The following is a 20268-nucleotide window of genomic DNA, read 5'->3' on the forward strand; positions in this document are numbered from 1 at the left end:
TTATTATATAATTTTGCTGACAAAAGCAAAGCTGTCATGGGGCTCTGCAGGCCGGTCAAAAACGACACCCTTACTACTTCCATAGGAATGCAAGGTAAGTAACGGCCAGGTGCTGATAATCCAGTGCACTTGATTAACTGATTATCAGCATGTCTGGCCACGTGTGTAGAAGCAGAGGATTTGGCAGTTTGGGCTGGTCATTCAGGTGTATAATAACACAGTGTCACAATCTTCCTAGGAGTGGATGTTCTAGCAAATTTGTTTGGGTGATGATTTGTGCTTGTTTTGCATCCACAGGATTCGGGCGTCTTGCAATCACTGAATCGACCATGAACTTTTTTGTATACCGTTTTCTAGGGTCAAATGTGAGATCATCTGTCTGACACCTAAATCCACCGAAACTTGGTCTTGCAGCAGGCCAATAATCCAAAGCACAGTTTGGCTGAAAAAAAGAAAAGAATCAAGGCCCAGTTCAGAACTCAGGGGACTGAAATGCTGTGGACTGCTGCAATATCTGCATAACTGCAAGACATTGCTGGTAAGGAGGATTTCACAATGGGTGTACTTAACCTTTGTTTTATTTCAATAATGTGTAAAGAGCAATAGTTTCCACACACATTAAATATGTGTGAAGGAAGTAAAACTGGTGCGCATACATGTTCAGTATAAAATCTGCACCAAGAGTTTGGCACAATTAAAACTCAACGTCTTCATCTGTACAACAGTCTAGATCAGATCATAGACTGTACTAACCAAAGCCTGCGGTCAACTGTCAAAGTAAGACCACCAAGTCCTTTGTTTCTTTAAGAATGATTACATGCAGGGTTAACAAGTTTAATAGCCTTTTATTTATAAATTGTTGTTTGCATACCCACACTTACTGAACGTGGAGAAATTAGATTTTTTAAAGATATCTTAGCAGCATTTGTTTTCTGGAATATTTTTAGGAAAGTAAAGTCTGTCTAAATTTTTTTAAAGTGTACTCAACTTCTCACCAGATTAAGAAAAGCAAACAATTTTTGTCTTTTTTTCTTTTATATTACATTGTTTTGCAGTGGTCTACTTTAGACCTGTTTTGTTAACATTTCTCTTCGTCTCTTTTTGTATCTTTACTGTGCTAAATAAGAACTGGTACTTCACTTTAGTATGCACAGGTACAATATAAAATCACAGTAAACACAACTTTACCACTGTTTGGCTTAAATTAAAGAGCTGCCAGGGTAGAGTGAGGTAGGTACTGAGGCAGGATATAGGTTGACTACTCCTGAGCTATAAATTAATCAAACTGTAACCCGCATTTATCTTACATAGACACAAAAGTTTAACTGTGTGATTTCTGGTTTCACATACATCTCCACTGAGAAATGACAAATTATTTGGGGGTGAAGTGAACATTTGAAAAATAGTCTATTATATTTGTCATTTTTTTAATATTTAAAGTTTAATCATCATTTAATCTCTTCTCATTGTTCCATTCAGATGGCAAAGCTGTGGCACCTCCTGCTCCTGTGTTGGGCATGGAGTCCCCTGTGCCTTCCTTCCAGTGTGAGCTTCACTGGTACACCACAGGAGTGTGAAAAGGCTCACTTTGTCCCTGGTTACAACTTGGGTGGCGAAGGCTTTGACATTGTGACGATGGAGAGAAAAGGTGCCTATGTGATTGACACTGAAACATGGAAGACTGGAAATGGTAACTGCAGGATGTACCGTAACCGTTACATGAATGGAGAGAAACAGAAGGTCCCCGTTGCTGTGGTGGACTGGAGAACCCTGCCCAAGTGCAGTTTGAAGGTCTCCAGTGTGGTCTATGATTCTGTTGAAACTCTTGTCAGTGACTCGACATCATCTGTATCCAACAACTGGACAATTGGCCTTGACGTCCCGGTAGATCCTACAGCAAAGGTTGGGGTTGGCCTTGGAGGTTCTCACTCAAGAGATTCTACCTTTGCCATGAAGAAGTCAAAACAAGATCACTACACCTTCTTACACCATTCTATCAACTGTAAATTCTATGGGTGAGTATGTCAGTGGATATTTATGGAAGCCCGTTTCTGGAACTTGAAATTTTGAGAAATGTAACTCGAAATTTCGAGTTAGCTCCGCCAATCAGTAATCTACGTGGAATGCGCACTCAAAACCGGATCGCAACAAATTGGCGCTTTCGAGAGTACGTTTGCTGATAGTAACGCCATGTGATTCAGCTAATAACACAAGGATTTCATAATTTGTGAAGCCACGCTGAAAATAATCAGCAATTTGTGCATTCATGACTGACTGTAATACTGATAGCTTAGCTGTAGCATTTGTAGCTGAGGGCTTCAGCTTCTGGGTAACAAGGAAATGACATCATTCACGTAGATTACTGATTGGCAGTGCTAACTCAAAAAGTAAGTTAAAATTTCGAGCTACTTTTATTCTAAATTTCGATAAAAATAACTCTAAATTTCGTGTTATGGATACTTTTTTTTTTAGTGAGGGAAACACGCTTCCATAGACATTTGCCTTATTTTATTTTTTTTATAATGGCAATTTTTATTTCATTTGAATTTACGGCAGTGGTGTCAAACAGATTTTCAATTATGTGTCACAAATAGCCTATTTTAATTTTAAGTATGTAAACCATTACAGAAAAAAACTTAAGTGTAAAAAAGCCCTATTATATATAGAAAATGTTTACAGTTATTGAAGCACATCGTTAAGTTTGAGTTTTCCCTGTTTCTGTCTTTGGATTAATTATTGTTCCTCAATATGGCTGGCAATGGTTAATGTATTTGGCAGTAATATGATGTAAAACGGATGATGAACATCTAGTTGACATGAACTCAATATGCAAACGCATCATAATGATTTTTAAGACAATGCTTCCTGGTGCAATATACTGTGAAAAGCTAAAAATGATGCCAATCTGTATACTTTGCTAAGCCATCCACTGGATCAGATTGGCTAGTGAGTCATATATTTGACAACACTGTTTCTTAATAGTTTGCTGCCATTTCCTCTGGGATTAATAAAGTATTATGATTTGACTTAAAGGAAACAAAATCTAAAGTGATTCACTTTTCTGTGATATGCTTTTCTGTTCCACAGCTACAGACTGGCAACAAGTCCTCCTTTGAGTCAGGAATTTAAGTCGGCTTTGGATATTCCCCCTTATTCGTCTGAAACTGCACCATTATATCACAATCTGATTGACACTTATGGAACACATTACATCACACAAGTGTCTCTTGGAGGTGAAATTAAAGCAACCACTGCTGTCAGGACCTGCATGGCTACAATGGATGGACTAACAGATACTGATGTTAGTGACTGTTTGTCAGTTGAAGCTTCAGCTACTTTTGCAAATTCTGCCAGTATTAAAGCAGAGTATGAACACTGTCAGAGAAAGAAAAAGAAGTTAGGGTCTAATCAAACTTTCAGCAGTTCATTTAATGAGCGACGCACAGAGGTCATTGGTGGAGATATTGATGGAGGTGATATCCTCTTTGTAGGCCAATCTGACCCCTCGGTCTATAAAAACTGGCTCATTTCTCTTAAAACGATCCCTGATGTGGTCCAGTACAACTTAAAACCCCTACACACCATACTGCCATTAAATCATCCTGCCAGGGCGGGACTGAAGCGAGAAGTGGAGCAGTACATTAAGAAAAATGCAGTGCTGAAGAAATGTTCAGAAAGCTGTAAGATTGGGCACCGATCAAACGTAAGAGATCCTTGTGCTTGTGTCTGCAACAGTAACCAGAATGTCAAGTCAAACTGCTGTCCTGCTGGGAAAGGTCTGGCAACCTTAAAGGTGTTCAAACTTTATGCAAAGGGTCTGTATGGTGATGACTGGAGTCAAACAGATGGTTCAGTGGAGGTGACATATGGTGATCAGAAAAAGCGCACTGATATTATAAGTAATGATGACAACCCTAAATGGAGAGAAACATTTGAGTTTGGAACCATCACCATCAACATGAAAACCAAACTTACATTTGCTGTGTATGATGAGGACACTTACTGGAACAGTGATCTGTTAGGCGAGTGTTCATTTGATCTGCGAGCAGGGAAGGTGAGCGACAGCTGCATGCTGAATCATGGGACCTTCTTCTTTTCCTACATCGTAGAGTGTGCACCAAGTCTTAGTGGGAACCAGTGCCAGGAGTATATCCCCTCGGCCATGAGTCCGTCTTTGGCTGAGGTTTTCCACACCAGAAATGGGGTTCTTCTTGGAAAGATTGGGAATAAGTATGAGAAGCCAGTCAATGAGTGACTTTAAAGCCACATGTCATTGTTAGGAAATGAGTCAGGGGGAGATGATTATGTACTGGATATCTGTTTGCTTATGTTTTTGCTTTTTATTGCAGCTAAAATGTTTACATTTATCTATTCAGTGGGTGTAATGCATGAAGAAGTCATGACAAAGAACAGTTGGCCCAGTTTGTTTTAGGTGTGAAGGAAGTAAAACTAGCACACGCCTTTGTGGGTGTTAAAGTAGTTAAAAACAAAATCTGTGACGACAGCAGACTCAAGGCTCCACTTCTAGATCAGTTAGTATAGCATAGGTCGAATAATAGATCTATACTGCTCTATCGATCAGAGCCTGCTGTTCACCGTCAGTGTAATACTACAAAATGCTTTGTCATTTTCAAAACATTCTAGAGTTGCACAGTTGTTCACACGTGCATCTCCAGTGAGTAATGCCTGAAAACATTTAGAGCTGCAGTGCATGTGTGAAAGTTGGTTAAAAGTTGAGGATGCTTAACTTTTGTTATTTTTATCCATGTCATTTCATATCTTCTCATTCTTAAATGGTTCCATACAGATGGCAAAGCTGTGGCAGCTCCTGCTTCTGTGCAGGGCTGTCTGGTTAGAATGTAAACTGCATCTGTCATGTTCATATCTATTCAAGTTTCAGACATTGTATTTTATATTCAGGATAAGCTGTTTCTTCTGTATTACACTTTTTGTAACTATGTTGCTCATATGTTAGAACTGTGAACTTCATTTGTGTCTTGCAGAGTACAGTACATAAACTCAGGACATGGCTGATCAATACAAGCATCATTCCATACTTTCTGTGCTGGAGTTTACTGCAGACTAACCATACAGAGTTTGTATTGATATTTTGTATCTTTGTCTGTGTGTACTTATTCTCTATGTCAGAGCACAGTATCCTGCCATTTGCATTATGTGTGAACCTGGAGCTTTACAATTGATCTCTTTGCATACATTTACATGGCTGAGATGACAATAAAGTTCACTTTGACTTTTACTTCATGGGTCACATACAACCCGGTTTGAATTTAAGTGGGATCAAACTGTTGAATTATAACAAAAAACGATAAACGATAAAAAAAACCCCTTAACTGTAAAGAAGTACTATTGCTGAAAACTTTGACATTTAATGAATCATACTTTATAAAGTAAATAAATATATTTGAGTTCTTCCTGTTTTTGAATAATGTGTTTGTCAGTAAGAAGGATGTAAAGCTGATGATGAGATTCACTTATGACTCATGATGATCTTATAATGACTTGCAAGATAATTCTTCCTGGTTTCAAAACACTGAGAAGCAAAAATTGTTGCCCTCCTTCTCTGAAACTGTCAACTTTACAAAGCCAGCAGTTGGCCTGTGGGTCAAATGTTTGAAACTTATTTTGGAAATATGAAGTAAATCCATTCACAGGTGAACCTGTTGTGTTTGTGAGCTTTTAATTAGCCTTTGTAAAGGGGCCAAACAATAATAAAGAGTACAACAGCAGTCTGCATGGCTTTATACAAAGGTAAATAATCATCATAAAATCATTTAGCAACACAATTTATCTACATTTTGCACAGAATACAGTCAGAACATTCAGTGCAAAATGTAACTTATACATCATCAACTCAGTTGCACCACACTGTTATCTGTGTAGGCTAAACCCATTTGATACAGAAGGCCTCACAATATGCGACTTTCACTGCACATCGAATCATTAGTAGTCAAAAGGTCAACTTAGTGTGACATCAACAGAAATTCGGAATAAAAAAAAAATATAAGTAACATCTATCTATCTATATATAACACACACATCTGGGAATATCCAGCAAACTAATCTCTGGTTATCTAAATATTATATGTTATTTTATATAGTAGAAAAGTAGGTAGATGTGTCATGACTTGCTGAACATCTTCCATCCATTTACTGGGGAGAAAGTACTAAACCCAGGTGCAAGCCCTGGCCGACTAATTCAGAATATTGTGGCTAGAGCAGTAAGAGGGGCTCATTCTGTTAGACTCAATATCCATTTCCTCTTCGGAGGAATAAAAGACGCATACCAGATAAGAAGTTGGAACGCTCGTTTGCATACATTAGATGTTCTGGAGGAGGAGAGACATTTGTTCAGAACTCTTAAAGATGTCAAAGAAGCAAGCTCCGTAAGCAATTACTTTGGTGTTTCTCCACCGCAAAAGAAGCGAGTATTCTCTGAATTTCCGGGAATACTTTTATTTTGACAGCGAATGCACACCTGCGGACCACTTATGTGCAGCCCTGACTATAAATCATGTATGTTACTGTGTAAAAATTAATTCTTGATCCATCAGAAGTGTAAGTGGATCAGTCAGAGTTGCTAAGAATGAAAGTTTCATAGAAGATTCCATAGGAACTGCTTGGGGTCATTTTTGAAGAGTGGGGTAGTGATACAAAAACTGCATTTTTTTTAAATTAATGAAAAAATAAATAAAAATGCAAATGGCCTCATGTTACAAACATGTTTTATGAGGAATACCTGGAATATGAATATATTACAACTTTGCACTTTAAAGATTTTGAAGAAAAACAACCCGTGGGGTCATTTTTGACCCCACGTGTGCATCTAAGGGTTAAATAACAGTTTAAAAATATGATGGAAATCTAATTTAATAGCGAGTGGACGTCACCGCTGGGGGCACTGACCTACTTTAAAGAACTGCAAAGTACTCGGGAAGCTGCAATGGTGATGGTGGGAGGACCTGCGGACAGTTTTATACAGGAAACCTTGGTTGAGCTTTACACTTACGTGAGGATCGGATTAATAATTATTTTTAAAAGATGAAACTTAGATCAAATATTGCAAAGTCTGATAATCTATCTTTGTAGTAGGATATCATTTCTCTATTTCCTGTCTATATATTTTGGCTAAATGCTTTTCTGCTAATTACTGTTAAAGAACTTGAGTTTAAAATGTGCCATACTGTTGTTGCAGATTTCATACCTAACCCTAGCTAATAATTATATAAATATGCAGTCACATGCATGCAGTAATGTAATTCTGAATGGCTTTGAAAATGTTTTTTTTGCTTCTATATGGAATAAAACATATATTAAATCTGTTAAACGATGGCTAGATAGTTAACGAAAAAGAATCAAAGCCCCCACACAATTAGAGCTGCTGAAGGTGGTTTTACAAGGGGTGTACATATTTTCTCAACAGGATTTTGTACACGCCTGAGAACATTTTCTTTCTCACATGACTGTATGTATATTTTTTATTCACTTATTGTAACATATTAACAAGTCAAAAAAACCAACAAAAAAACCCCAGCAGTTTCCCCACTTGTGAAACCGGTTTGAACAAGTCAAACACATCACTGTGGGTGTTAAAATCATCAGGTATAAAAAAGCGTGGTGCAACTGAAACTCCATTATTTCATCTTTACTACACTCTAGATAAGATAATAGAAAGTACTGACCAAAGCTTTCTGCCAACTGTCAAGGTAAGACCACCAAGTCCTTTGTTCCATATGATTTTCTTTTTGCCCTTTGTTTAATACTTTAGTGTAGCGGCTCTGAAAATATTGGTCATGCTCCAGTGGAGGTGCATGAAATCACTGCATGACCAGTGGAAACTAGATAAGATGGTTAATGTAACAAAACTATGCAAAACACGAGTTATTTCAAAATTCAACTGCTTACAGTTTATTTTGTAATCGTGAAATATTATATGTTCTTAGTTGTTTAAAAGTAGAGTAACATGTTTAGCCAAATATTCTACTTAAATTGCTGGCTGCCTGAGTGGTGTCCAAAAATGACATGCGCTTTATAACAAAACCTGGTTTTGTTATGAGAAACAGAATCCAGTCCATTTTGACAGAGCAACTCTCATTTCTAGAAATGTGGCCAAATTTATTAAACGCCAGCAAATTGTGAATATCCAGAGTTGCCGACAGAAACCTTACTATTCATTACTGTTTAAAGAAAATAAGAACAACCTGAGGTTTCTCTTCAGAAACCTCAGGTTGTTCTTTTTAGCCAGATTGAACTAGAGTCAGAGCTCTGTCGATGCCATGAATTTCTTCGCAAATAAACTTTTAGCCATTAGAGAAAAAATTATTTTGCTCAAAGAATTTACACTATTATATGTTGTTTGAGCAACTCGCAAGAGTAGTAACAGGGACTAAAAAGGGAGATCATATTTCTCCCATATTGGCTTCTCTTCATTGACTTCTTGTTAAAACCAGAATCAAATTCAAAATTCTTTTCTTCACATACAAGATGTTGAATAACCTGACCCGGTCTAATCATAAAGACCTTACAGTGCCATATCAAAGCAATAGATGTTACGGCTGCGGCGGCAGGCGTGTGGAGTGGTGAGACAAGGATCCAAGTGCAGGCAATGACTTTACTGCGATTATTTACAGTTTGTGAGAGAAAAACAGAAGCGGAGGGACAACATCTAAGAAAACCCTAAACTGGGAAAACTAACAACACAAAACGTGCAGGGAACAACAGCAGTCAAGACTCGGATAGAACACAGGGGATGACAGGCAGCGATGACAGGGAGGATGACATGCAGATGGACCAGCAACAAACAAAGGAAAACACAGGGCTTAAATACACAGGCGGTAACGAGGGAGTGAGAAATAGGAGGGAAATACAGCTGGGACTAATACACATAATTGACAAGGTTAAAGCAAAAGTAACACACTACACACGGGACTGGGACTATCAGAATAAAAATGGAAAACATGACATTCATAGAGATGCAGACTAGACACTGAGACGTGGAAACACAACAGACCTGGGAAGAGAGGAAACATGAGTCACAGAGACAAAAGTAACCAAATCTGACAGAACAGAAAACCTATAAACCAAAAACTATAATTACAATAAAAACAGAAAACCAAAAAGTATAACTTAACCCAGAAAACACAAAACACTGGGTCATCGACCCAGGACCATGACAATAGAGCACTTTGCTCAGCTTTCCGGCCCCTCTTCTGTGGAATCAGGTCCCAGTTTGGATTTGGAAGACAGACACCTTCACTATGTTATGATTAGGCATAATTCTTACCCTTTTTATTAACCTTATAGTGAGGGCTGGTTCAGATGACCTTGAATGCTCTCTTAGTTACACTGTAATAGGCCTAGGTTGCTAGGGGCTTCCAATAATGCATTGAGTGTTTCTTCTTCACTCACCTTTTTTCACTCACTGTGTGTTTATACAACACTCTGCATTTAATTATTAATTATTAATCTCTGGCTCTCTTCCACAGTGAGTCTTTTGTCTTGCCTTCCTCCCCTCACCCCAACCAGTTGTGGCAGATGGCTGCCCCTCCCTGAGCCTGGTTCTGCTGGAGGTTTCTTTGGCTACGTCCACACTAGCCCAGATTTTTTTGAAAACGGCGTTTCGTCTGAAAACGCTCCGAGTCCACACTATCGTTTTCAGTTGTTTTCACAGAGTTGTGTATCCACATTGAAACGGCTGAAAACGCTTACGTTCCAGTACTACGCAAGACGATTCAATTCAATTCAATTTTATTTATATAGCGCTAAATCACAACAACAGTCGCCTCAAGGCGACCTGCCTCATTTGTGTCTGCCGTTTATTTACTCTCCGGCTCTTTGAAACATCCCGGGAAAATGTCAAGGAAAAGCACCGAGTTTTTTAAATGGAATAACAATGAGGTGGAGTTGTTGCTGCAAGTAACACAAAAGTACAAAGTTGCAAAAGTGAGTGAGAATTAAAGAATTTGAAGAAAAGTTCTCTGGAGCATGTACAGACTGATATTAATCTTTAATAGGGCTGTCAAAATTGAGAGCAAACAAAACAACTGCTGTATAATGTCCTCCGCTATCTCAGTTTAATTGGTCACTTGACTGCATCACATGACTAAAATTTGTCATCGTTTTCAAAGAGTAAGTCTCAGTTTTCGCTGTCCACACTGCGACGCAAAAGCACCGTTTTCAAATGTATGCGTTTTCGAGAGCGTTTTCAAAACGCTGCGTTTTCCTTGAGCGAAAACGCTGTCTCAGTGTGGACGGGAGGCCAAAACGGAGAGAACGTAGCCTTAATTTTAAAAGGGAGTTATTCTTTCCCACTGTTGCCAAATTCTTGATCACTGAGATCAAATTGGGCTTTATCATCTTTACTTAAAAAAATACATTTGTGCACTGTATTCAAGAAGAACTGTTGCTTCACTCATGAGGATTCATGTACATTAGAACTTCACAGTAGACAAGTTTTAAATACTCTGCTTGGTTTTGCTGAGGAAGCTGCCTGGATAGAGTGAGGAGGAGGCGGGATATATGTTGACAACTCGCTAGCTATAAAATCATAAAAAGCTATAAAAAGTGTTACCTGCACATACTTCACATAAGCAATATAAAATGCAAGGACTTTGCGTGAGGTATATTGGATATTTTGGGTATTTAAGTTTGTACTAGTGAACTTGTTTCTTGTGCATGCCATTCATCACTTTTCCTTGTTAAATGATTCCATTCAGATGGCAAAGCTGTGGCACCTCCTGCTCCTGTGTTGGGCATGGAGTCCCCTGTGCCTTCCTTCCAGTGTGAGCTTCACTGGTACACCACAGGAGTGTGAAAAGGCTCACTTTGTCCCTGGTTACAACTTGGGTGGTGAAGGCTTTGACATTGTGACGATGAAGAGAAAAGGTGCCTATGTGATCGACACTGAAACATGGAAGATTGGAAATGGTACCTGTAGGATGTACCGTAATGACTACATGAATAGAGAGAAGCAGAAGGTCCCTGTTGCTGTGGTGGACTGGAGAACCCTGCCCAAGTGCAGTTTGAAGGTCTCCAGTGTGGTCTATGATTCTGTTGAAACTCTTGTTAATGACTCGACATCATCTGTATCCAACAACTGGAAAATTGGCCTTTCCATCCCGGTAGATCCTTCAGTAACGGTTGGGGTTGGCTTTGGAGGTTCTCACTCAAGAGAGTCTACCTTTGCTATGAAAAAGTCAAAACAAGACCGCTACACCTTCTTACACCATTCTATCAACTGTCATTACTATGGGTGAGTATGTCAGTGGATATTTGTTTTAGTTGTTCATTTTAATGAGAATTTTTAAATTGTTTTTTAGGTTGTTTTTTTTTGGTAACAGCATCCAGTGATTTAAAATCAAGTGGTTTTTGCAATATTCAAGTATTTATTACATTTATTGAAAATTCATAGGCAGTGGTGTCAAACACCTTTTCCCCCATACATACATCTAGAGTGTTCAGGAATAATCAAATCATTTTATAAGTTATGTTTTTATATGTTGTACTATGTGGAAAGCCTTATGAAGATAAATTCTGAGAACCTTTTTAATTTCACCACATTAACAACCAGCTAATAATGTTTTAGTTTTTCATTCTATGGCTTAACTGTTATTATTTGGTATAGAAGATCATGACTAATGTGTTTATCAGCAGGATTTAAAACTGATGATGAGTTTCCTGTTCAGTTGAAAGTATTATTTTCATCACTTGCAAGACAGTGCTTCCTGGTGCAAAACGATGTGAAGAGTCTAAAACTTATTCTTAGCAGTTTTCCATTTTGAAAAGCCATCCAGCAGACCAGATTTTTGGTTGGCCAGATCAAGCCCCATAATGAAATGTTTGACATCCCTCTGTTGCTGATTGTTGGAATCAATTTGAATTAAAGAAAACAACATAAAAATATTGTAAATTAAGTGGAACTGGACACACAATTAAGTTAAACTTATTTATATGCTTTTCTGTTCCACAGCTACAGACTGGCAACAAGTCCTCCATTGAATCAGGAATTCCAGTCGGCTGTGGACTCCATTCCCCCTTATTCCTCTAAAACTGCATCATTATATCACAATCTGATTGACACTTATGGAACACATTACATCACACAAGTGTCTCTTGGAGGTGAAATTAAAGCAACCACTGCTGTCAGGACCTGCATGGCTACAATGAATGGACTAACAGATACTGATGTTAGTGACTGTTTGTCAGTTGAAGCTTCAGCTACTTTTGCAAATTCTGCCAGTATTAAAGCAGAGTATGAACACTGTCAGAGAAAGAAAAAGAAGTTAGGGTCTAATCAAAGTTTCAGCAGTTTATTTAATGAACGACACACAGAAGCCATTGGTGGAGATATTGATGGAGGTGATATCCTCTTTGTAGGCCAATCTGACCCCTCGGTCTATAAAAGCTGGCTCATTTCTCTTAAAACAATCCCTGATGTGGTCCAATACAACTTAAAACCCCTACACACCATACTGCCATTAAATCATCCTGCCAGGGCGGGACTGAAGCAAGAAGTGGAGCAGTACATTAAGAAAAATGCAGTGCTGAAGAAATGTTCAGAAAGCTGTAAGATTGGGCACCGATCAAATGTAAGAGATCCTTGTGCTTGTGTCTGCAACAGTAACCAGAATATCAAGTCAAACTGCTGTCCTGCTGGGAAAGGTCTGGCAACCTTAAAGGTGTTCAAACTTTATGCAAAGGGTCTGTATGGTGACACGTGGACTCAGACAGATGGTTCAGTGGAGGTGACATATGGTGATCAGAAAAAGCGCACTGATATTATAAGTAATGATGACAACCCTGAATGGAGAGAAACATTTGAATTTGCCACCATCACCATCAACATGAAAAACAAACTTACATTTGCTGTGTATGATGAGGACAGTTACTGGAACAGTGATCTGTTAGGCGAGTGTTCATTTGATCTGCGAGCAGGGAAGGTGAGAGACAGCTGCATGCTGGATCATGGGACTTTCTATTTTTCCTACATCGTAGAGTGTGCACCAAGTCTTAGTGGGAACCAGTGTCAGGAGTATATCCCCTCGCCCATGAGTCCGTCTTTGGCTGAGGTTTTCCACACCAGAAATGGGGTTCTTCTTGGAGAGATGGGGAATAAGTATGAGAGGCCAGTAAATGTGTGAGTTTAAAGCCAAATGTCACTGATGAGAGATGAGTCAATAAGAGAATAAGGATTTGACCATCTGCTGAATATCTATGTGCTTGTATTTCATGGCATTCTGTCTTTGACTTTTATGTGCAAAAATATTTTTTGAACTCAAACATGCTTGTGAGAACTCAAAACTGTAATGCACTTCTTATGCTTCGTCTCCATATTAGTTCAAAAATCTAGCAATAAAGCATCAGCAAAGACAACGTGTGTGTTTCATTTAATTATTCAAAAAATAATGTGTTACTGTTTATTAGGTTTCTGTAATGCATCAAGAGGTTATCACAAACTAAAGTTGCCCCTTGTGCTTGAGGTGTGAGGGGAAATAAAACTTGTGCACATTGTTGCTGTGGGTGTTAGAGCAGTTAAAAATAAAATCTGTGAAAAGAGCACAATGAAGTCTTCACTTCTACATTAGTACTATAGCATACTTCAGATGACAGAAGGTACTGATCTGAGCTGGCTGTCAACTGTCAGGGTAAGACAACAGAATTATTTCTTGTTTAAAGAAATTCCTTGACTTCAGCATTTGTTGTACATTTCTGGTTCATTTCTGGGCTCACGTGCATCTTAATTGTCAAATGCCTAGAAAAGGTCAGGGCTGCTGTTCATGTGTAAAAACTACTTTTTTGCATCAGAAAAAAAACATGAAATATCCAAACTTAAAAAAAAAATAAAAAATCATTTAATCAACTCTCATTGTTAAATGGTTCCATTCAGATGGCAAGACTGTGGCACCTCCTGCTCCTGTGTTGGGCATGGAGTCCCTTGTGCCTTCCTTCCAGTGTGAGCTTCACTGGTACACCACAGGAGTGTGAAAAGGCTCACTTTGTCCCTGGTTACAACTTGGGTGGTGAAGGCTTTGACATTGTGACGATGGAGAGAAAAGGTGCCTATGTGATCGACACTGAAACATGGAAGATTGGAAATGGTACCTGTAGGATGTACCATAACCGTTACATGAATGGAGAGAAGCAGAAGGTCCCTGTTGCTGTGGTGGACTGGAGAACCCTGCCCAAGTGCAGTTTGAAGGTCTCCAGTGTGGTCTATGATTCTGTTGAAACTCTTGTTAATGACTCGACATCATCTGTATCCAACAACTGGAAAATTGGCCTTGACATCCCGGTAGATCCTTCAGTAAAGGTTGGGGTTGGCTTTGGAGGTTCTCACTCAAGAGATTCTACTTTCGCCATGAAAAAGTCAAAACAAGACCACTACACCTTCTTACACCATTCTATCAACTGTAAATTCTATGGGTGAGTATGTCAGTGAATATTTGTCTTTTTTGTTTTAAATTTACTGAGAATTTTTGCTTTATCTGATTTTACAGCAGAGGTGTCAAACTATTTATCATTATATTCCATATATAACACAATATCACTTTATGTGGGGTGGAGCAGAAAACCATCACATAAAAAATATTAAAAACATCTTTAAATGTAAAGAAATTATACACTGAAAATTTTCACATTCATGGTATCATGCTTTTACTAATCAGATCATTAAGTTTGAGTTTTTCCTGTTTCTGTCTGTAGCTTAAATATTGTTACTTCATATTGCTGGCTGTGGTTAAAGTATTTGTCAGTAAGACGATGTAAAACTGATGATTTTCCTGTAGTTAAGATTGAGTAAAGATGCAATCTTTTCATCGTGATTTAAAAAAAAATGCTTCCTGGTGCAAAACACTGGGTCAGATTCACCTGTGGGTCATATGTTTGACACACCTGTTTCTCAGCAGTTTGCTGCTGTTTCCTTAGTATTGTGATTCTGTTTTGAATTAACTGAAAGAAAATCTAAAGTGAGTAAAAAAAAAAAAGGTTCCTTAGACATTAACGCAGTTATATGCTTTTCTATTCCACAGCTACAGACTGGCAACAAGTCCTCCTTTGAGTCAAGAATTTAAGTCGGCTTTGGATATTCCCCCTTATTCCTCTAAAACTGTGCCATTATATCACAATCTGATTGACACTTATGGAACACATTACATCACACAAGTGTCTCTTGGAGGTGAAATTAAAGCAACCACTGCTGTCAGGACCTGCATGGCTACAATGGATGGACTAACAGATACTGATGTTAGTGACTGTTTGTCAGTTGAAGCTTCAGCTACTTTTGCAAATTCTGCCAGTATTAAAGCAGAGTATGAACACTGTCAGAGAAAGAAAAAGAAGTTAGGGTCTAATCAAAGTTTCAGCAGTTCATTTAATGAGCGACACACAGAAGCCATTGGTGGAGATATTGATGGAGGTGATATCCTCTTTGTAGGCCAATCTGACCCCTCGGTCTATAAAAGCTGGCTCATTTCTCTTAAAACGATCCCTGATGTGGTCCAATACAACTTAAAACCCCTACACACCATACTGCCATTAAATCATCCTGCCAGGGCGGGACTGAAGCGAGAAGTGGAGCAGTACATTAAGAAAAATGCAGTGCTGAAGAAATGTTCAGAAAGCTGTAAGATTGGGCACCAATCAAACGTAAGAGATCCTTGTGCTTGTGTCTGCAACAGTAACCAGAATGTCAAGTCAAACTGCTGTCCTGCTGGGAAAGGTTTTGCAACCTTAAAGGTGTTCAAACTTTATGCAAAGGGTCTGTATGGTGACAGGTGGACTCAGACAGATGGTTCAGTGGAGGTGACATATGGTGATCAGAAAAAGCGCACTGATATTATAAGTAATAATAACAACCCTAAATGGAGAGAAACATTTGAGTTTGGAACCATCACCATCAACATGAAAAATAAAATAAAATTTGCTGTGTATGATGAGGACACTTACTGGAACAGTGATCTGTTAGGCAAGTGTTCATTTGATCTGCGAGCAGGGAAGGTGAGCGACAGCTGCATGCTGAATCATGGGACCTTCTTCTTTTCCTACATTGTAGAGTGTGCACCAAGTCTTAGTGGGAACCAGTGTCAGGAGTATATCCCCTCGGCCATGAGTCCGTCTTTGGCTGAGGTTTTCCACACCAGAAATGGGGTTCTTCTTGGAAAGATGGGGAACAAGTATGAGAAGTCAGTAAAAGAGTGATTTTAAACCAAATGTCATTGTTAGGAAATGAGTCAGTGGGAGATGATTATGTACTGGATATCTGCTTGCCTGTGCTACATGACATTCTGTGTTTGACAAACAAACACACTTGTGAGAAGAATTACACTTTTCATGCTTCTTTCTTCTTTGTTCCAGAATCTAGCAATAAAGCATCAGCAAAGAAAACACTTGTGTTTCATTTATGTAATCAAAAACTCTGTCTTCATTTGTGGCTTTTGTGTAATATGGCAATGAAGGCTTTCCTGTGAAATCTTACATAGAATGTGCTAAAGTGTGTCACACATATAATACAACAAAACAGTTAAACAGCCTAATATTTGGGATAAGAAGATTCCCTGATATAGACTTAACCGATAGATAACCTGGCAGTGTTCAAAAGATTAGAAGAGAGAAATGTAACTAATGGAGCTACAAACTTTTTTATTGCAGCTAAAATGTTTACATTTATCTGTTCAGTGGGTGTAATGCATAAAGAAGTCATGACAAAGAACAGTTGGCCCAGTTTGTTTTAGGTGTGAAGGAAGTAAAACTAGCACACGCCTTTGTGGGTTTTAAAGTAGTTAAAAACAAAATCTGTGACGACAGCAGACTCAAGGCTCCACTTCTAGATCAGTTAGTATAGCATAGGTTGAATAATAGATCTATACTGCTCTATCGATCAGAGCCTGCTGTTCGCCGTCAGTGTAATACTACAAAATGCTTTGTCATTTTTAAAACATTTCTTGAGTTGAGCAATTGTTCACACGTGCATCTCCCCCGTGAGTAATGTGTGAAAAGGTTTAGAGCTGCAGTGCATGTGTGAAAACTGCTTTAATGTATTGGTAAAAAGTTGAGAATGTTTACATTTTGTTATTTTTGTTATTTTTATCCATGTCATTTCATATCTTCTCATTCTTAAATGGTTCCATACAGATGGCAAAGCTGTGGCAGCTCCTGCTTCTGTGCAGGGCTGTCTGGTTAGAATGTAAACTGCATCTGTCATGTTCATATCATTTCATATCTCTTTAAGTTTCAGACATTGTATTTTATATTCAGACTATGCTGCTTCTTCTGTATTACACTTTCACGTATTACAAATTTGTAACTGTGTAGCTCATATAAGTTACAACTGTCCACTTCATTTGTGTCTTGCAGAGTACGGTACATAAACTCAGGACATGGCTGATCAATACAAGCATCATTCCATACTTTCTGTGCTGGAGTTTACTGCAGACTAACCATACAGTTTGAGTTTGTATTGATATTTTGTATCTTTGTCTGTGTGTACTTATTCTCTATGTCAGAGCACAGTATCCTGCCATTTGCACTATGTGTGAACCTGGAGCTTTATAATTGATCTCTTTGCATACATTTACATGGCTGAGATGACAATAAAGTTCACTTTGACTTTTACTTCATGGGCCACATACAACCCGGTGTGAATTTATGCAGGATAGAGCAGTCGAACTATAACAAAAAACTATTAAATAAAACCTTCTTTAAGTGCAAAGAAGTACTATTGCTGAAAAGTTTGAGATTTAATAAATGATACTTTATAAAGTAAATGAATATATTTGAGTTCTTCCTGTTTCTTTTTGGATAATGTGTTTGTCAGTAAGAAGGATGTAAAGCTGATGATGAGATTCACTCATGATGTGATCTTATAATGACTTGCAAGATAATTCTTCCTGGTTTCAAAACACTGAGAAGCAAAAATTGTTGCCTTCCTTCTCTGAAACTGTCAACTTTACAAAGCAAGCAGTTGGCCTGTGGGTCAAATGTTTGAAACTTATTATGGAAATATGAAGTAAATCCATTCACAGGTGAACCGGTTGTGTTTGTGAGGTTTCAATTAGCCTTTGTAAAGGGGCCAAACAATAATACAGAGCACAACAGCAGTCTGCATGGCTTTTTACGAAGGTAAATAACAATCATAAAATCATTTAGAAGCACAATTTATCTACATGGTCACAGAATACAGTCAGAACATTCAGTGCAAAATGTAACTTATACATTTAAGTATATTTTGTGTTAAAAGGTTAGATGGATACAGAACATGATCCTACAGAGCTGTCTATTCAGCCAGGTCAGCCTGGCACAGAAAGGGCTTCTGTGGCCTTTGTTGCTCAGCTTTAACAATATGAGTCCTTCCCATCAACTCAGTTGCACCACACTGTTATCTGTGTAGGCTAAACCTATTTGATGCAGAGGGCCTCACAATATGCGATTTTCACTGTACATTAATTCATTTGTAGTCAAAAGGTCAACTTAGTGTAACATCAACAGAAAAAAAGTAAATTAAAAACAATAACTATACAAAAATATGCCATATTGCGAGTGAATGGAATCTGGTAGGAAAGTTATCCAAACCACATAACACACACATCTGGGAATATCCACAAGACCCCCGAAACACACACACACACACACACACACACACACGCCGGTGTCAGATTGAGGTGAGCAACAGCCTTTTTATTTGTGACAACATGGACTGCGTTTTTTTAGCCTTTCAGCTCAGCACACAGACACACTGGATGGCTGCCACCGACTTCTTTCCTGCTCGGCCGTCACTGTCAAAAAAGCAGACCTACAGTCATTTAACACCTGTTCTTGCCGCCTCCGCGCTGCCCTGCGACTTCACTGCGTCACCCCTCCTCTGCAGCAGGCCAGAGGCCACGCCTCCGCCACACCAGTAAAACTAATCTTTGATTATCTAAATATCATATGTTATGTTATATAGTAGAAAAGCAGGTAGACGTGTCATGACTTGCTGCAACCAGAGACGTGTTTATGACAGAGACTCGGAGAGATCCGTCAGTTTATTCCTGCGTTCGTTATTTCATCGCTGTTCACGGCAGGTTAATGTGATTCTCAGCCCGTTACGGACAGTCGGCTGCTGGCCGTTGAGGTTACCTCAGTCTAGATTTTAATGGTAGTAAAGTCTAAACCAGTTTACGTTTAAATACACGTATCACGTTACAGATTAAAAAAAAGAAGAAGTAAAAAAGTGTTCGATAGATAATCATTCAATTATAACGCGGTTAGGTCATGACGGAAATCTAATTTAAAAGCCTCTTGTCACCTCTCGAGGCACTGACCTACTTTAAAGACCCGCAAAGTTCTGAGCAAGTTGCAGTGGTGACGGTGGGAGGACCTGCGGACACTTTCAGATAGGAAACTTGGTTGAGCTTTACACTTACGTGAGGCTCGGATTAATAATTATTTTTAAAAGATGAAACTTAGATCAGATGTTTCAAAGTCTGATATTCTATGTTTGTAAAAGGGTATCATGTCTCTATTTCCTGTCAATCTTTCTTGTTCTTTGCCTATATGGACAACTGTTTGTGGATTGCTAAGAATGTACAGTGCTGAGTTTGAGGTACTTTGATGAGCAATTCTCATATGTTGGCTAAATGCTTTTCTGCTAATCAGCTAATCACTGTATTCCCCAAGACTGACAAAACGTTTTTTTCTGGGACTGATAATGTCATGGTGCTGGGTCGTTGACCCAGCGTTTTGTGTTTAATATGATTATTGTCCTCTGTTCTAGTTATTCTGATTTTGGTATTCTGTGTCCCCCCCTTGTGCCCGGTTCGTGTTCTGGATTTCCTGTTTTATTCTGAAGGTCTGTGTCTGTTGTCATTGTGTTCAGCTTGTGTCCTCCAGTCATCATGTGTATTAAGATCAGCTGTTCTTCCCTCCTGTGTGTGATTACCCGATTACCTTGTGTGTGTGTGTGTGTGTGTGTGTGTGTGTGTGTGTGTATATAGTGGGTGTCGGTCTGTGCTCGTTGTCGGCTCGTCTGTGTTTCTTGGTGTCCTATTCGTTAGTCTGCGTCTCTCTGCCTTTCACCCCGTTTCCTGAGGATTTCAAGTTTGCTCTTTAGTTTTTCCCAGTTTAGGTTTCCGTTAGTATTTCTCATACTTCGTTGCCTGTTTCTGCCACTGCCACTTGTAAATAAACGTCACACTCTTCATCAGTCAGCTGCCTGCATTTTGGGTCCTTTTCATTCCACAACACGACTGCTGCCCCAGCCGTGACAGATAAAGAACT

The 20268-nt window shown here is 38.8% G+C and overlaps 3 protein-coding genes across 3 annotated transcripts; all 3 read left to right on the forward strand.

Annotated features, from left to right (window-relative positions):
* The first annotated feature begins 1479 nt into the window (after positions 1 to 1479).
* On the forward strand, positions 1480 to 4255 carry LOC134628752 (perforin-1-like). The gene is made up of 2 exons (XM_063475507.1): positions 1480 to 2015; positions 3088 to 4255. Exons 1-2 carry the CDS (start codon positions 1480 to 1482, stop codon positions 4253 to 4255), a joined length of 1704 nt encoding a protein of 567 aa, XP_063331577.1.
* Positions 4256 to 10733: 6478 nt separating this feature from the next.
* Positions 10734 to 13157, forward strand: LOC134629819 (perforin-1-like). Its single transcript, XM_063477332.1, has 2 exons — positions 10734 to 11269; positions 11987 to 13157. Exons 1-2 carry the CDS (start codon positions 10734 to 10736, stop codon positions 13155 to 13157), a joined length of 1707 nt encoding a protein of 568 aa, XP_063333402.1.
* Positions 13158 to 13903: 746 nt separating this feature from the next.
* Positions 13904 to 16212, forward strand: LOC134629820 (perforin-1-like). The gene is made up of 2 exons (XM_063477333.1): positions 13904 to 14439; positions 15045 to 16212. The coding sequence occupies exons 1-2, from the start codon at positions 13904 to 13906 to the stop codon at positions 16210 to 16212; spliced, it is 1704 nt and encodes a 567-aa protein (XP_063333403.1).
* The last annotated feature ends 4056 nt before the right edge of the window (positions 16213 to 20268 follow it).

This window comes from Pelmatolapia mariae, linkage group LG6 (genome assembly GCF_036321145.2).
Source record: "Pelmatolapia mariae isolate MD_Pm_ZW linkage group LG6, Pm_UMD_F_2, whole genome shotgun sequence".
NCBI classification, from domain to species: domain Eukaryota; kingdom Metazoa; phylum Chordata; class Actinopteri; order Cichliformes; family Cichlidae; genus Pelmatolapia; species Pelmatolapia mariae.

Coding starts and splice junctions, on each gene's coding strand:
- LOC134628752 (XM_063475507.1), top strand. CDS start 1,480: ATGGCAAAGCTGTGGCACCTCCTGCTCCTGTGTTGGGCATGGAGTCCC. Junction 2,016..3,087: donor ATCAACTGTAAATTCTATGG/GTGAGTATGTCA, acceptor TCTGTTCCACAG/CTACAGACTGGCAACAAGTC.
- LOC134629819 (XM_063477332.1), top strand. CDS start 10,734: ATGGCAAAGCTGTGGCACCTCCTGCTCCTGTGTTGGGCATGGAGTCCC. Junction 11,270..11,986: donor ATCAACTGTCATTACTATGG/GTGAGTATGTCA, acceptor TCTGTTCCACAG/CTACAGACTGGCAACAAGTC.
- LOC134629820 (XM_063477333.1), top strand. CDS start 13,904: ATGGCAAGACTGTGGCACCTCCTGCTCCTGTGTTGGGCATGGAGTCCC. Junction 14,440..15,044: donor ATCAACTGTAAATTCTATGG/GTGAGTATGTCA, acceptor TCTATTCCACAG/CTACAGACTGGCAACAAGTC.